Below are 18,013 nucleotides of genomic sequence, written 5' to 3'. Positions count from 1 at the left end.
GATTTTAAATGAGGAGGCAACAAAAGTGGAAAGAAGAATGCAGGTCTTACCTGAACCTAAATGATGAACCTCTAGAAAAAAGAACGGGTTTAGGCTTTGGTTTAGGTTCCTCAAAGAGCCTGAAAAAGGCATGATGCTCCACACAGATCTTCCAGAAAGACTTGCAAAAATCACGACTGGCCATAAGGAATTCCAGGGTGTCCTGGAATGAACTCTGGAAATTGAGATAGCATTTGCAATGTAAGCAGGCAAGCAACATATGTTACAGAGATGCATGGTCAAAGCAGGTGCTATGCCACAAAAAAAATCCCAGCAAAACCCAAACATTTTCCACACTCATTAGCTTTCAGGTTTAGCAGGCCCTATCCATCCCTCTCTGAGGCATCACTGATCTGCCTGGCAGTATCAGAGATATTGCTCAAACTTCTTTTCACTGGCAAATACGACAGAGATAAAGTAGTGGTCTTAACATTAATGAGAGGTGCTCATTTAGATGCTATAACTGAAGAACTGATGACACAATGCCAGAGTTGCAGCCAGAAGATGACTGTGTGACATTCAGTTTACATTTCTTTTGCTAGAACTTGCTCGCCTGAGATGCCAGGCTGATGTGTGCAGTACCAACAGTGAACATAAGCAAGTAATTTAAAAATATTAAAATCTCCCTGAAGCAATAAAAACATACATTTGATCTATGAGTAGAAATTTACCACAAAAATTTTGTCAACTTCTTCAATTCCTGACAAGAACTTACATTCACATCAGGCCGTAGTTTGATCAGAAAACGCTTCCTCTTGAAGCTCAGCTTTCGAACCTTAGCCCAGTTGAAGGCATTGATCTTGGTGTGACCCTACAGAGAGCAAAGCCAGCAGTGTTTAAACAGACTGGATCTGAATGGAGAAATCTAAACCACTAAAGAAAGCTTGTCGTAAATGAATCATCTCTTCACTTCACCCGAAATCATGGTATTTCTTATCATTCACCCTCTGATAATGCGAACCATAAGCTCCTGCTGCTGTGACCTGGTGCAGGTGCTTATGGTTGAGCTCTTGCATATTTAAGGGACTAGGTATACTGAGTTCATATGACAGTATCACTGCACAAAACAGGGTGGCCCATCTTTGCCCAGAGGATGTTATCTCATTCCACTATGCAGACTCAGATTTTTGGTGGACTTAAGTCACCTCCCAGATGTGCTGCCTCCTCCTTCCACCAGCTACAGAGAATGCAGAAAACCCAGACGTGTAACATGTCACCTCACTTTGCTGGGGTAATTTCCTTCCTCTTTGCTTGTTGACAGGGCAAAATAAGCACCCCTTTAATTATTACCTAAGTGAGGAAAAAAAAACCATCAACTGATGGTTTTATATTGGAAGTACAAAATACTGGGCATATTTTGCCCTGTCATAGGGAGCAAGAGAAGTAAAAGGAACCCAAATAAATTATTTGTCTCTGAAGAGTCACAAAATGCTTTTCACACAAAAACAAAAAAATACAAACAAAAAAACAAAACCAAAACCAAAACAAAACAGCCAACCAAACAACCAGAAGCAAACATTGCATTTGTGACCAAACCTTTCTTTTTCTTGAGGTCATTCTAATTAGGTCTTTGTATTTCAATTTCTATCTGTTCTATCCAAAATAAAAAAGATGAACTTAGGGCTCTTGCCCTATGAAGTGCTTGAAGGAAGCTCTAAGCCCACTGCCAGACACCAAGTGCTGGGAAGACTCCAGCAGGTCAGAGCCTGACTTCCTTCTCAGCATTCAGTCTTCGAGCATAATCCAGCAAAATATCCAAGTTTTCTGAAAATTTGGGAAAAAAAAACCAAAACAAAACGCTGTTTTTTAAAGTGCCAAACATATTAGGACAAGAAGAGATGACTGAATTTTAGAGCTTAACAAACCAGGCCTTGGGCCTTCAACTAGCAGCTACATCTTTCCAGCTGTCTGCTGGGGCTCAGTGAGGTCCATGCTGTTGTGTGTGGACACATACTTTCAGCTGTAAGACAGTCTTAATTTATAAGGCTCTGCAATTAATTAATTCAGCTGATGAAAATACTATGAGGGAGCAGGGATGGGGTCCTGGACAATTATTTGAGCTATATGAATTTACAACAACATCCTGGTGTTTTCATACTTAAAACTATGCTTCAGTTTTGGAGTTCTACTAGCAATTCATTGAGTTAACATGGGGTCTTAAATTTTTTTTTTTATTTAAATTTAGATCTCAGACCATTTAGGTCAGATGTATTTCTGGGTTTGTTTGTTGCTGTTATTTTTCTTTATAAAAAGACTCAAATTACTTTATAAAGTTGGAAACGTGTATTTTAAATATAGTCAAACAGTTAAGATGAATGATCTTTTTTGATAATTGCAAAAATGGGTAAAGAACATTTTACTTGCTGTTTTTAAGTAGGATCTTGGATGCTATCAGACAAAAAGCTGAGGTACAGTGAAAGCAGTTTAGGCCAGCTGACTACCTGTACCTTCACAACTGTAAAAGCCCAATTTGTTATTTACCAGGAATATAATTATTGCCGAACAAGAATTTGATAAATTTACTGATGATGTTTTCTGAACATTTACTAGGCTGATAAGAGAGAGGAGAGGAAAGAAGAGGAAAGAAATCTAAAGAAAATGTTTTGGATCTTTTAGAGAAAGAATTAATATTCATGGATTCAGAAAAGGTAGAAAGGTCGACGCTGGTCAAGAAAATCATAAAAACTCTGACAAAATAACACTATGGGGAGCTTACACTCACTACCTTATTCCTTCTGCAGGTACTCCAGTTGTCTGTTGTTTCATTTTTCCCTGCTTCACACCCACTTAGTATGCACCATGCCTGCAAGACCTACCTGCTCCTTTACGTAGGAGGAGGTGTCAGCATGAGCAGCTTGCAAATCGTGACCTGTGGCTCAGTTGCATTTTGAGCAGCACGTTTTGGCTGCAGATGGAGTTCTACCCTGTGCGTGCAATTAAGGTAAGTGTCCCTGGAAATGAAGGACCTAATGCAGCTATAAAAGGTTAAAGGTTATTGTTAGAAAAAAATTTCGAAGTTCCTGCATTTTCCCAACCACATTCTTTCAGACATGACTGAGGACCTGAATTCTAATCACTGTTATGAAATCTCTCCGGTTTATCATGTACCAAGTGATGTCCTGAGAAGCTCTAACCTGAAACACTAGGATGCCTGTGTTGGCAACAGCCAGGTTGATTTTTGTCCCTTCCCTGTCCTTGGCTGGATGCAAGCGGATCCCGTACATCTCCAGCCGACGGGCAATCTCCAGAAGCTGGAAGTCAGACTCTGCTGGTGTCTGTCCCCTTGAGGAAGAAAACAGAGAAGACACATGAATTCTTCACACCTTTTAATAGAGATCAACAGGTCCTCCAGAGTACAAAGAGACATTTCATCAAAGAGACTGAAACCTGTAAGAGCTATAACATCTGTAGGGTTTTTTATGTCCCTAGATTTACACCAGCTAGAAAAACAACTTTATCTTAGTCTAAAACATTAGCAAAGAATCCACAGTTTTTACAGTCTGTCAGAAATTTTCATTACTCAGATTGTGAGACACCTGATACAGCTAGGTTTTGAACTATCAACTTTAACAGAATCACTACCTCTCTGTGTATTTTCCATTGGAAAGACATACTGTATTCATAAAAAAATAAAAAATCATAAGTATGTTAGGATGTTTTTCATTGTAAAAATGAATGGAATACCAAAATGAAGTAAAACAGAAGACATGAAAGCCTTAACATAAATGTTGGGAACTTATAAGCACTAAATTTATCATGACAAAATTAGCAAAAGTCTTGCTTATTACTTTTATAGAACTCCTTACCACTCACATCTAATTCGATGTGCCTCAGAATGAAACTGTTCAAGTCTTGAAGTGTTCTTGACAGTAAAAAAAACTAACACACTTTCTATGCCTTATTTGTAATTCTTTTAACCATCTTCTTACTACTAATCTTTTCTCCAGGCCTTAGGATACCAATTTGCATCACCGTCTTGAATCCTATTCCCCTAATTCTGTAAACACTTTCTGCTCTTCCTAAAACTATCATTAAACCTCTTCTTCCCCCATCTCTAAATACAGCATGGAAAGGTGAAAAGGCAGCATTCAATGTCCTTGAAACCAAAAAGGCTGCTGTCAGAAGTGCCTGACTAATCAGTCATCATTGGCAATCATACCTGCATGCACAAAATCAGCAGAGAAGCATTTTGTATGAAATAGACTGTAAAATAATGGCATGCTTGAATGAGTATCAGAATCAATTGCTCTTTAAACATCTTGTTATGAATACAGGAGAAAGGCAGGAGTAACCTTCAAGAAATTCATAGGCTTGAACATTTTTTGAGAAGTAACCTTTGAGAAACTCAGAGGTCCAAATCTCTTCTGTACTTATGATCTAGGATATATTTACACTTAGAACTGTACTAAAGGAAAAGAAGGCAAATAACAGGAACAAAAAAGGTCTTACATGTGGTTACGGTGAAATTCCATGATTTTGTCTTCTAGTGCTTCTTGCTGAGGTATATATTTGTTCTTCGCTAAGTGTTCACGATCTATGGTTTCATCAAAATCCCCAATCTCAGCTATGGAAAATTTTAAGAAAAGTCTATTAAAATACTATATTAAATCTCCATTATTTGGGCAATCCAAAAGGTGCAGAAGCTGGGAAGAAGGCAGACAAGCAGACACAGTTTCTTGTAAGCTGTGTCCCCATTTTATGATTCAAATTCCCACAATGTTCTCTTCCACACACTCCTCCTTTCTCCTCTGTTAGTATCTGCTATGTGAGAAGACGACCAAGGATTCCTCCCATTCACCACAACCAACTGAGTAGCTGTTGAATGTCAAGTGAACAAATGAAGTCACCAGAGTGCTGCCTTGACTTGTGTGCAGCACAAGGGCACGGGTGACAGGGAAGAGAGCACTAATTCAGCAGAACTCATCCATCTCCCTCATGTGCATCATGGTGCTCAGGTATCTTTCTGTGGAGCAGCCAAGCACAGACTTCTTTCCCAGGCCCGTGCACACTGTAATCTCTGGAGGAAAATGTGAAAGGTGGTTTTGTTCCTTTGTTTGAATGCAGGCACGTATTTCACCGTTATGAAACAGCAAACATTTGTCTTCCTCTAATTTTGCAGCAGTTTGAGACACATTCTGTCTCCCTCCTCCGCAGAGTTGCTCCCATCTGCTGCACTTATTCAATACTGTGTGTACAACAGTATGTCACACCCACCTTCCATTTTGCAGCCCATTCAGTGAGATTTCCTTTTTTTGGTGGGGGGTCAGGAGGTGGGGAGCAGGCAATCTGTGTGTGTGTGCACCAGATTACTATCTTGTTGCTTGCTATTCTCAGAATGCCTCTGAAAATCTTACTATGAGCTCTTTCACTGAACAGCTTCTGCCTGCTAACCTGCTGGAACATAGCTACATACATAGCTACAACAAAGGGCTGCTACCTTAATCATGTCAGTGAAATTAAAATGCAGCACTCTCAAACTAAATCCAGGTTGCAGTCAGACATGCTGCTGTACAGTTGGCCTAGGATACCACAGACCCAAGCTCAGATCCTTGCTTCACCCTCACCTCACTTCTGCCCATGTAAATCTAGTTCTGCCCAAAATAAGACCCTTTAGAAAAAAAAAGAAAGGTTTCAGATGGTTTAAACCACTGCAGGTGATTTCTGACAGAAGTTTGTCTGGGATCAGAGGTACCTGCAAATGGGGAGGGAGAGCAATAACCCTGTGTGGGAAGGGAAGGTGAAGACCAAAGCAACTCTGACAGAGCAGTAACCTTTCAGTCCAAATTGCCTGCAGCTACACAATGACTTCTTATATATTGGAGGTCAGAGGTGGAATAGAGTTGATAACTGAGACCGTCTGATTTCCAACCTCTCCTGCGACCCCTCTGCTCTGAACCATTCCTTGAGACAGTAGAAATTGATACAGAATCTTTGAGAATTCTCCTTTGCAAAATGCCCCTCTGCCCCCATCTCAGAAACAGCTGACTCACTCCAGCTCTACTCGCTCCAGCACCACAAATCTTTAGGGTCCATTTTTAATCCTAACTCAACTGAAAGGTAAGTTTCTCTTCTTTAATGAAGCCATCAGCCCACCTAGCTTTGCAACACCTCAAATAACACGGGCCTTGATCCCTTAAAATGCAGTTCATAACCTGTATGTCCTTATTACACAGATGGACTTAAACCACCATCTGCAGGGCTTTCTTCAGAGCCAGGAGTACAGCAGATTCTTACTTCATCTTTACGTGATTTCTATAATGTTCTCTGCATTTATCAACTGCAAATCCATTATCAAAATTGTCCTCTTGGCTTTCAAGCTACTTGTGAATTTGCTCTCTCTGACTTTCCACTCAACAGCTTTTACTTCTCTCCTTAGCCATCCTTTTCCACCTTAAATGCCTTTCTAGTAGCACTGCCTCTAGAATTAGAGCGAGTTATATTTTGAATATTATCAGCCTCACATACAAGTCTTCCTTAAAATCTCACGAGTTTTAGCCAGACTGATTTCTACTATTACTCACTTCCCTCATATCTTGCAAGTGCATCACACTATGCAGTATTCTACCTACATTACCACTTCTGATATATCTTATGCTTTGTATTTCAGCTCTTTTCCTTTAATCAGTCCATCTTCTTACTTCATACACTCACTTTACTGTATCATTTGCAGTATCAAAGTGTCCCCTCACTTCTAACACCTTCTGCAATGCTTTTAAGGTATTTTTAATTAGAATTTTTCAACATAAATTTCATTCTGTAACATACATGCTAATTTAGCAGAAACCTATTTGCTGTCATATTATGATTTCATATAATAACAGCCTATAACACTGACATAAGCTTGTGTACAAGGGCCTCCTGGAATCGGCTGTCCCCCATAGAAACTGCTCATAGACACAGCATTGATAAGACATACAATACCTAACCTCCTGCATTCATAATCTTTCCACTTTGTTGTCATTACTCTTATCAGCCATCTAGTTATCAGCTGTCTAGTTTTATTTTTGTTGCAGACAAATAAATTCTTTTTTTTTTTTTTTTGCTACTGAATAATAAGCTAGAGAGAAAATAAATACAGAAGATAGCCATCTGGGTAAGATGCAGCTATAGACTCTCACCAGAGAAAACTTTCACAGAAAAATTTTCACGAGACAAGATGTCCATGACTTCAAGATGGATAAACACATGAGACAGTTGTGAACTTTTAACAGAGGTTTCTAGCAAGCACTATTACACAAAAAAGGGAGAGGGGAAAAATCAGAAACAGCAAAAAAAGAAAAGGTCCAGCTTGCAGTGAGGGGATAGCAGGGGGAAGCAGCTCTGCAGGTGAACCATGAGGCACAACATCCCTCTGCTCAAAATGGTGGCACAGATTCTGTGAATACTGTCTCAGTGCTGCACGATGAGCCTCTCACTTCTCTCCCTCTGACACCAAGGAAAACCTCCATCTCTCAGTAGGGAAGTACCTTGCTTTACTCTCCCCATAAGGAGAGTACTACTTGATTCCTAAAATCACAGTTCTGAATCACTCTGCACCTCAAGCTCACCTCAAGGGGAAGGGGATAAAGAACTTGAAAGATTTCAAATGTACCATGATCACATTCAGCAACTGAGGAAAAGAATTGAATCCAACAGTATAATGCATCTCATCACCGTAAGAACAATGGTGGTGACTGCCATTTTTGCACATTTTGAAATTAATGCTTCTTGCCAGCCTGCATAGGCATAGGTGTGTCACAGAGAACGGGCCAGTGTATCATGGAGAAATTCTGAAAAAATACTGAGTTAAATTTGAGTTTGACTGTGAGGAGAAGGAAGAGAGAAATGGACAGCTTGTAAAGGTGAAAGGCCATCCTGTATTTTATCTTCTTATGCTGGTGCTTTAAGACAGCAAGCTAGCAGTTGCCCTCTGAGCAGTTCAAACACCAGAGCTGTTGATGGCTTAGTGAAGAACTTAAGTAAGTAATCAATAAGAGCTGAGTAAGACATGAAATAGGATCTAAGTAGAAATCATAAGGAAAATAATGCATATAAAGTGTAAGAGCTCAAGAGAGGATGATCACGAAGCAATGCCTCAAATGAAGAGAGACACACACATTAGAGTGTCCTCTCCTCAATGGGTTTCTTTGTGCACAGATATTTAGTAGGAAAACTCACCCTTGTAAAATGCAGTGTAACAAATAATACTCTATTTCCCCCAAACAATCATGACTTTTTTTTCCCTGAGAGGAAAGGAAGTTAGAACTAGCTTAACTGTGGGAAGAGCTACAGCTGACATGCTGAACAACATACTAGGAAAAATTAAAAGACACAAAAAAAACACTAGCCAAGTTTTAAAATGGTATGAGAAATAGAGAATTGCACAGAGGCTGTTGTACATACAGGCTCTTACTGTTATTCAGTCACACTGGGCAATGATGACTGTGGCAAATGGAAACCCATGCAATACCTGCCTTTCCAACAGCAGTCAATGAGAAACTGGCCTAACACTGAGACTATGACAAAGAATCATGAGATTTATCTGTTCATCACAAAAGACCATTTGAACATCTTTGTTGACTGCAATTTCCATACAACAGCATTTCAGTGGAAATATGCAACACTAAATTGTACAATGACCATTCCAAACAATGGTCTATTATGACCACTATATATGCCACTAAGTGTTTTTTCCTAATGTTATTCTCAAGATGAGTATCCATAAAGTCTTGAAATGGGAAACAGACACTGTCTTTCAAGTGATCTGGAAGCTAAGAGAAGCTTTGATGTGAGGAACAAAGTTAACCTGTGCTTCTACTGAACAGTCTTATTGTGCATACTTTGCAATTAAAGAAAAAAAAAAGCTTCATATATATCTTTTTTATTTTTTTTCCCTTCCCTATCATTTTCCTCTTAGGACTGTGATTTAGTCTGGTATTCTAAGCATGTTTATCTACTACATTCTTTACACAGCATACAGATCTCCTGGAATCTGAATGCTCTGCTGACATGATACAAAGTAGAATAAAATAGGAATTCAGGAAAATTAAGCTTGTTTGCCACTATCTGCAAAGTTTGCTTTTTAAATTATCTTAGGAAGACTATCAAATGCAGTGCTTTAAAAATGCAAACCCAGTGTCCAGAAGCTGTTCTTTATTTGAAAGAGTAGATGACCTACATTTGAATGCCATTATACAGAAATACAATAAATTGTCCATAGGTCTTAAACCTGTTCCTACAGCAGCTACTAAGAGGTGACCCAGCCAAGCCTACCCAACCAATCATCCTGTTCATCCTCCTGGAAAGAAGAAAAAAGGGAACTTACACTGTACTATGTGTGAGATTAAGAGGGCAGTGCTGGTATCATTGCATGTTAGCCTTCCCTGTGCCAGGTCCTGCTTTACTTGCAATGCAAATAGGTACCTGCAAAACAAAAGCGAACAAAGAGTTACACAAAGCTTGAGGGGAAAGTATTTCAGTACCAACTCTGGTTTTGACTGCGTGTTCCTTTCACTTTTTGGAATCTACAGAAGTGATCTGAATTTCCTAAGTTTAGAGGTTAACTAAAACATAATGGATCTGTATTACAGCCATTACAGTCTTACATGGTGGCTGCTTTGCAGAACCAAGATATCTCTCTTTTTCCCTCTCCTTCCCTCCCCTGGAGCCAGAGCAATGAGATATGACAGTAGGAAGCAAATGCAACAGCTATTAAGTGCTCAGCAACCGCACAGCAAGCAGCATGAGATAATGGAGCTGCTTGTAACTACAAAGAAATTCCAGATAAACCAGTGATTTAGAGTTATCAGTGAATTCTCGTAGAATACAAGCAGAACTCTAAACTTCCACCTTGGCACTCACCTGGAAACAAGGAGCAAGATCTTGATCAAACAACTCTAGCTAGCTCTGATACTTCCGTGGCCACATTACCTGCACTGTCTATGCACCAACCATTTTTAAACACCACTTCCAAACCATTTGAGCCATGTAGGGCAATTCTACATAGCAGTTTAAGGTGCAGAGACAACATAGGTCCATGACAACATGAGAGTACATGATCCCCGCAGGGGTCCATACTGGGACCAGTGCTGTTTAGTATCTTCATCAATGACAGGGACAGTGGGATTGAGTGCACCCTCTGCAAGTCTGCAGAGGGCACCAAGCTGTGTGGTGTGGTTGACATGCACCACATGGTCCAGGGGGACTGGACACCACACAGAGGGACCCGGCCAAGCTTGGTAAGTGGGTCCATGTGAACCTCATGAGGATCAACAAGGCCAAGTGTAAGATCCTGTATCTGGAACAGAGCAGCCACCGATATCAGTACAGACTGGGGATGAATAGATTGAGAGCAGCCCCGACAATCAAGACTCAGTGATACTGGTGGATGGAATAATTGGATGTAAGATGACAAGGTGCCCTTGCAGCTCAGGAAGCCAGTCGTATCCTGGGCTGCATCAAAAGAAGTGTGACCATCAGGTCAAGGAAGGTGATTCTGCTGCTCTGCTCTGGTTTGGCAAGACCTCACCTGGAGCACTGCACCCAGCTCTGGAGCCCTCAGCACAAGAAGACACAGACCTGTTGGAGCGAGTCTAGAGGAGGGCCACAAAAATCATCTGAGGGCTGAGGCACCTCTCCTGTGAAGAAAGGCTGAGAGAGTTGAGGTTCAGCCCAGAGAAGAGAAGTCTCTGTGGAGATGTTACTGTGGCCTTTCATTACTTAAAGGGGGCCTATAAGAAAGATGAAGAAAGACTTCTTAGCAGGGTCTGTTGTGATAGGACGAGGGGTGATGGTTTTAAACTAGAAGAGGTTAGATACAAGAGACTAGATATAAGGAAGAAATTCTTTACTGTGCAGGTGGTAAAACACTGGTTGCCCAGAGAGGTGGTAGAAGCCCTATCCTTGGAAACTTTCAAGGTCAGGTTGGACGGGGCTGTGAGCAACCTGATCTAGTTGCAGATGTCCTTGTTCACTGCAGGGGGTGTGGACAGGATGATCTTTAAAGGTCCCTTACGACCCAAAGCTTTATATGATTCTATGACATTATTTCAACATTTAAATTTCTTCTAGCTTCAAAAGGAACTGAAATTGTTTAGTTCCACTCAGCATCAAATTCTTCTTCTTTCTAGAAGAAAAGGAGCCAGCAGTGAGTATTTCTGAACAGTTGGTATGAAATCTGCACTGGTTAGACACCTTAACAAATCTTCCAAAGACTGCAGATCCTCTGGAGAATTCATACAGGATCTCTACAGTTTTTTGTAAGACTAGATTTTAATAGGTTCAGTGAAAAGCTCTCACTCAAACAGTGAGTTTCTGAATGAGGAGATGTAGGTAAATTAAATTAAAGGGACAAGCTGATTTGAGGAGTATGGAAACATATACAGAACATGGAATAATAGAGCAAATCTAAACCATGCCCCTTTGAAACATGCAGACATCTGCCTATCCGTACAAAATTCACATTAGTAGAAGAATATAGCACAGAAGTTTTGTATTCTCTGCTTCTCCACGCGATGAAGCTGTTCCCTGTGGATATGCTTTCACATCCTGCATGCTGCTGTGTACATATATTCAAGTTCCTCAGCATACATCTTTGAAATCTAACCAAAAAAGTCATCAGGATTCAGAGACACGTCTCCAGGTGCAGAAAGAGATTATCAAAAATCAGTGTACATCTTGCATACTAAGGAACTGATATTTGGAAACAGAAATGTTTCATAGTAACATCAAGTTGTGAGTTTTCATTCTTCCCTTTATTGTTTATACTCAGTCTTTCAAGCAAATCTTCCTCCTTCCTACCCCACTTCTCCACTTTTCTCTGTTCAGGCCAGAAAGAGATATTAATAATTTCTTTTTCTTCCCTTCCATTACTCTATTATCAAAACAAGACAAGACAGAGATAAACACAGAGCAACACAAGCGTGGACCTGTTCTTTATAAAGCAGGTCAGAAGGATACAAGAGCTCTTTATAAAAAAGGACTTCATCTTGCAGGTATATTGAAAATACAAACTAATAGTGAAAATATCAAATCAGAATGAACAAAAAAAATCAAATAATAATAATATTGAAGATCACAAAAAGAGTTGGAAAGTTGCAGTGAAGAAATACTGCAACAAAACAATGTTTTGACTATAATGGAAGGACCTGTTAATGAGGAAGAACTTTAATAGGTCACTCATATACATATTTACTCAGAGAAATGACTCTTTCTGTCACTGTAGTGTGAAATTCAGAGCTTAAATGAAGTTTTTGAAATGCACTGAAAATAAACACACCTTTAAGGTACTCTTTGTGCAGGTACGTCTCTTTCTCTAGCTTCCTCTTACTTTTTATTTCCATTTCTCCACTTCTCCACTCCTTCCCATTTCTCCATCTCCAGAGTCACACTTCCACCTGTGCAAACCTTTGGCATTCTATACAAAGAATCCAATACTGCTGCAACTGGGCAACTCATGCAAAACAACTCTCTCCCAAAAGCAGGCACAGTCTCACATGTCCTTTAGTAGAGGAGCACCCCAGGGGGGCAGAGTCACACATGTCCCTTAGCAGAGGAATGTCCCAGGGCACCAACGTGCCTTAGTCAGGTTCCTTTCAACATGACTGCCAAAGAGGCTTGGAGAACTGTTGTGGACCTGCCTTCTCTTGTGGTGAGCAAAGCTCTCCCAGGACCCCAAATCCAAAGAGGCAAAGAAGTCACGAATTTTGCAGACTGTCTCAGCACAGACTTGCAACTGAATCTTAGGGCCTATTTTTCATGTGCATTCAAGGTTGGGGTAAATAACATGAAGCTAATACTAAGAGGCTGACATCGATCCTCAGTCAGTCATCACAAATTCCATGTTCTCCCTTCTGTCCACCAGAGATTTAATTAAACAAACAAACAAACAAACAAACAACAGTAATGCAGCTACCAACCTTGTCAGTTCCTCCTGCAGCTGAGCATGGTCAGGTGGGAAGAATTTTACCACAAATTTTACAACAACATGCTTCGGTCCTACAGAAAATGTCAAAGCACGTTAGTGAACATCACATGGTGGCCAAATTTTATTATGCAGAAAGATGTACATGGGGTGATTCAGGGAGTCTGTAGTGCATACATGCATACTAACCTCCTGTGCTTTATTAGTATTCAGTTTATTTAGAGATTGCACAATCAAATTTACACACAATAAGAGAACAGTAACTTGGTCAAGGGATACTCTGCCAAAACAGAGTCTGCTTTTAGTAATTATGTCAGTTGATCCAATAAATATATTATGTGTGACTACCTTCCTTGCTTCAGAACAGAATGGAGCTAAAATACACTACCAAGTCCAGTAGCAAATTAGTATTTCTGTTCTACAGCAGCACATTTGTTCTGACTCTTACATGTACAGCCCGTGACAAAAGGACAAATGCAACTCTCTTTCGTGAGAAGGAGAGGTGCCAGAGCATCCACTCAGACTAACATGACCAGAGAGGCAACTAGGAAAACTTAATCCCAATGGCAAAGCTCAAAAAATCAAGAAATTTGCTGGTATGTGGCAGAGAAACAAAATCACGAAAACCTTTCCTGTTCACTTCTACTCTTCCCAGAGCATTTCAGGTCCTTTCTGACCACCCACCATAACTTTCCCTGATGGTTCTACCCTAGCTCTTTCCTCCTCTTGGTCTCAGACAGTTCCAAGTTCTGCAGCGATGTCCCACACAGTTTTAATACATTTGCTAGCTCCTTCCTAGTAATAACATCTTGTTTTTCTTTTATCCTGGTTACTGCTACCTGTCAGCAATGTTTGCTTCCTTTAATCCTTCTACTGCACTCTTTTTTTCTCTGCAAACTTATTCCCTCTGTTGCCACCACTGCCTCTTCTAGTGACTGACTAAACCTCCTACTGGGTCAGCCCTTCATACGTTCACGTGACACAATCTCACAGCATACACGGTACATCTTTTAAGGACAGACCAGAAATAAAAAATTATCTGAACAAAACTTCAGTGAAGAAAGTTAAGATGAAAGATCCCAATTGACAGACTCTTAATTTATTCAAGTACTCTCAGACTGACAAAAACTATGACAGCAAGGAAGTACTTACTCCTAATCTGTTTCATAACAGGCTTCAAAAGATCAAGCCACACCTGCAAACAAAAGAAGGTGGTGTTATCATCTCTGAACAAACTACCACTCACAGAGGATCATTTTTCATTGCACTACCCAGACGAAAATTCATTTATTTTTTTCCAGTGTAGTCATCACGCTCTCCCTAACCATACACAGTGGGTACGATTCCCAAAGCTCTGGAAGAAGCTCAGGAAAGAGCATTGTTAGTGGGCCACACAGTGGCACAGCTTTTGAAATAGTATAGATTCAGTGAACTGGGACCACCACCTGAGGAAGGAATGTCCTCTCAGGTCAGAGCTGTGAGGCAGACAACAGCACACGGTGTGAGTGGGAGAATACTTACTTTTGAGCTGTGTAACATTTTCTCTTTTCTATAAATCTGGGAAGCTCAGGCCCAGGCTTTCTTAATTGGGGGCAATGTGACTCCTACATATAGTTTACTTTCACTTGTTTTTTAACAACCCATTCTTCAGGATGGTGTTGTCATTCTTCAGGTGGGTCTTTCCTCCAGCTTTCAAAAGAGAAGCAGTGAGTGGAAACACAGTTTTCAGAGCCCAAGTTCCTGTTCTGCAGTCTCAGTCAGAGGGCCTGGGCAAAACGTTATGGAAAGCCAAGGGACAGTCATGCAGAAGGTAAAAGCCAGGTGACTTGCAGAGCCTGGAGAAGTGCAACAGCTCACAATCCTCAGCTGGGAACTGCTATGATCAAGATTTACATTTTGTTATCTCACTAAACTGCACAGAGCCTCCCTGGAATTTGTGGAGGAACATCCTACAACTGTCACAAAGGTTAAAGCCATTAAAAATCAAATTAACCAAGTCTTCCTCTACAAAAAGAATATATATTGAAATGAACACATCTTCAACCTTGAATAATTTTAAATTATGCAGAGACTGAAATATACTCAAAATACCCATTTTAGAAACTCACCTGAGAAGCCAGACAGGAACAGGCCTGTATTGTTGCTGTAACTGCTCCAATGCTGTTTGCTATTTTCATCATTAATAATATCAGTGCTTTCAATTAGCAAAGACCTCATATTACTGCCCTTCACACACAATAACATTTCTCAGTGGAATTCTTTTTGTGTTTCTCAGCCTATAAAACTCTGGGTTTTTTTCAGAAGGGCTAAAGAAACTTGGTTAAGCAAGAATAGAAACATGGTATTTATCACAAGTTAAACTGGTTCTGACACTTCTTGGCATTTCAGTAACTTAGAACTGTTTTGTTTCAGAAAGTTGACATGTACATAATCTGCAATGAAGGTCAGGAACTTTGACACAATTACTGGAGAAAAAAATAATCTTGAGTATGAAACAGTTTACAAGAATTCAGGAATGATGCATTTTACTTGACACACACACAAAAACATTCTCTCTCAGAGGGAACGATACAGCATGAGCAGACAAGTGTGTCATTCCTTTCTTCACTTTCCCAATCATCCTACAAGCAGGTTACAACATCCTTGACCAGACTGCTGCCTACTACCAATACATATATTAAACGTGTGTGGAGAGAAAGGTGGGGCAACATGAAGAGCTTACCACCACCAAACCAAAGCAAACAAAACTTATTCATTGTGCAACACCCACACTATATCTAAACACAGCCAATCTGAGACTGGTTTATAAACTGGAAACAAAACATAATGTGAGCATTCCATTAAGATTCATGTTTTCAATTTTCTCCAGAACTACAAAGGCTAGATGATTTACTTCCTGAACAAAATCTGGCATCTCATGATAGAGACTGGATTTCAGCAGCTGGAGAGTTGAGGCAGACATCAAGTGTGGTGAAACTCCGTGAAACCCCAGACTTTGCAACAGTGCCTCGTTTCCCCTTGTCCCAGCAGGACGTGCAGCCCTCAGACCCTCCACATTCACCTCCCATGTAGATCTTGTCTGCTACAAGCACAGCACGCCTAAATGTCTACAGCTGCTAGACATCTTGACATACAACTGTCAATATGTCACACATGAGGTCTGGAATCCTGCATGCTGAAACAAACACAGCTGAACCGTGACTCCATGACTTCATGGACATACGATGCCATCCAAACAAATATGCTCTAAATATTGATTTTTCCTTTTACATTGCACTCTACAAAAGCAACCCATTCTTCTCAGATGATATGAATGTAAAATACACGTGTGCTTTATTTCTCAGACACACACCATTAGCTGTTTTTTTTTATTTTATTTTATTTGCACAGTGCTTGAGTTCTACATTATGGCCATTATGAAGCTCAGAAAGTTTTAAATCCCACAGGAAAACGCACCTCAACTGCATCATATAAACTGGTTATTATAATCTAAGTGCAAATATTACCCTCAGAGTGCTGCTCCACATTCAATCAACAATTCATAATCAAATCTCCTGCTTCAGAGTTTCTGTGAGTCATTTTTAGGTGGCCAAAGGCACTACTTCCACTGAGCCTCACCATGCTTGGGGCACAGCTGAATGGATGTGGGCAAGATTTGGGGATTGCTCTCTTAGGTTGAAACAACCAGCACGAGAACAGGCTGGGCTCTCAGATACATGGCTAATGCTTCCTTCTGTAAGAGCAGGGGTCAGGGGGTCACCATGCTCCAGGCATGGAGCCCGCTTCCCTTAGGTCAAACTGGCAACAGCCTTAGGGGGTTTCCTCCACCTTCCTCTTCACCAGAGCCCTGTCTCCCCGACTGTGATCCCTTGGACACAGTTCCAAGCCAATCAGCTCTTGCCACTGTGAGGGCCTTGGGCACTGGCAGCTTCTCAATCTCTTAGATGTTCTGCCTGAAGCAAATAAACCATTTTGTTTTCACAAGACCGAAAACTTAGTTTACTTCAGGTCTCTGAGCAAAACACAGAGGGTCATCTATCTGAAACTTAATAACCTGTGACGTAGAGAAGGTCACTCAAATGACCTCTATTTTCTATAAAACTAAAGAACATACACAAGCTGTTAGGATTTGTTTCAGCTTCACATACAGACATACATAAGGAATGCCAGTATGTAATGTCTACAGTGAACACGGCTACAGGAACCCTCTGTTGTAATAGTAACGTACAGCTGCAGTGTTCTGAAGAGTTATGCTGAGGTCTTTAGCTACCTTTAGGTAGACATTAGCCAAGGATATCTGGCAGAATACAGAACTTTTTAGTAAACTGTGTTTCATGTAAATCCAGGATCAAACCATGAATTTGATCACTTTTAAAGATCAATGTCCACTTTATTATAATTTCCTCTTTAATCATACTTAGCCTAAAACACTACAACCACTAGTGTTCAGTTTTAGTGTCTATGTAAGGCTATACTAAGGCATAACAAGATTACTGCAGCAGCAGATAAATGCTCTTTTGTTTCTTTTGTTCAGATATATTATATAGATGGAAGAAAACAGATTTTTTTTCCTAACTGTACAAAGTCATCTCCTTTAGATCAGCCAGGCTACTGGTGTAAAATTCACTGAACAGGCAAGAAATCCAGTATACACCAGAATGTACTGGTCAAACAATCCAGATAACTAGCATACATGCCAGTAGGTCACACAGTAAGTCTAAAGTAAAACAAACCTCACAGAGAAAGTCATTAGAGGCTGAGAAGTCACAGGCCTTTGGCTTTCTCTGCTGCACAATACTGTTCCCACCTTAGAAATATTAGTGCAATGACTGAAAGCTGCTGGCAGCTGTTCTCAAAGTGTTAGGGACCAAGACATCTACCTGTGGCACACAGATCCCCACAGAGGACTTTCTTTAATTTATTTAGGTTTGAGGGGTTTTGCTTTTCTTTTTATTAATCTTGTTATAGTTTACCTATCCATTTTCTTGCTCCACAACATTTTTCATGGAACCGTGTCCAATCATTTCAACTTCTCTGTCTGCACAGAAAGATTATTCCTGCATTCCAAATTCA

General features: G+C 40.3%; 1 protein-coding gene across 1 annotated transcript in view; it reads right to left on the bottom strand.

The window, feature by feature from the left end:
- LOC103777517 (FERM, RhoGEF and pleckstrin domain-containing protein 1) overlaps nt 1–18,013 on the bottom strand; it is a gene marked incomplete at its 3' end in the record, with an annotated part of 141,826 nt that overhangs the window by 23,378 nt on the left and 100,435 nt on the right. The window contains exons 3-9 of the mRNA XM_008945072.1: nt 14,093–14,135; nt 12,936–13,014; nt 9,344–9,441; nt 4,489–4,603; nt 3,174–3,321; nt 755–850; nt 51–214 (exon numbers count right to left, since the gene is read on the bottom strand). Coding sequence (XP_008943320.1) covers nt 51–214; nt 755–850; nt 3,174–3,321; nt 4,489–4,603; nt 9,344–9,441; nt 12,936–13,014; nt 14,093–14,135 — 743 coding nt within the window. The remainder of the gene's footprint in view (nt 1–50; nt 215–754; nt 851–3,173; nt 3,322–4,488; nt 4,604–9,343; nt 9,442–12,935; nt 13,015–14,092; nt 14,136–18,013) is intronic.

The sequence above is a fragment of the Merops nubicus genome, unplaced genomic scaffold, assembly GCF_000691845.1.
Source record: "Merops nubicus isolate BGI_N331 unplaced genomic scaffold, ASM69184v1 scaffold2228, whole genome shotgun sequence".
Classification (NCBI taxonomy): domain Eukaryota; kingdom Metazoa; phylum Chordata; class Aves; order Coraciiformes; family Meropidae; genus Merops; species Merops nubicus.
Note: the sequence above shows the minus strand (reverse complement) of the source record. Positions and strands in the feature narration are given on the sequence as shown.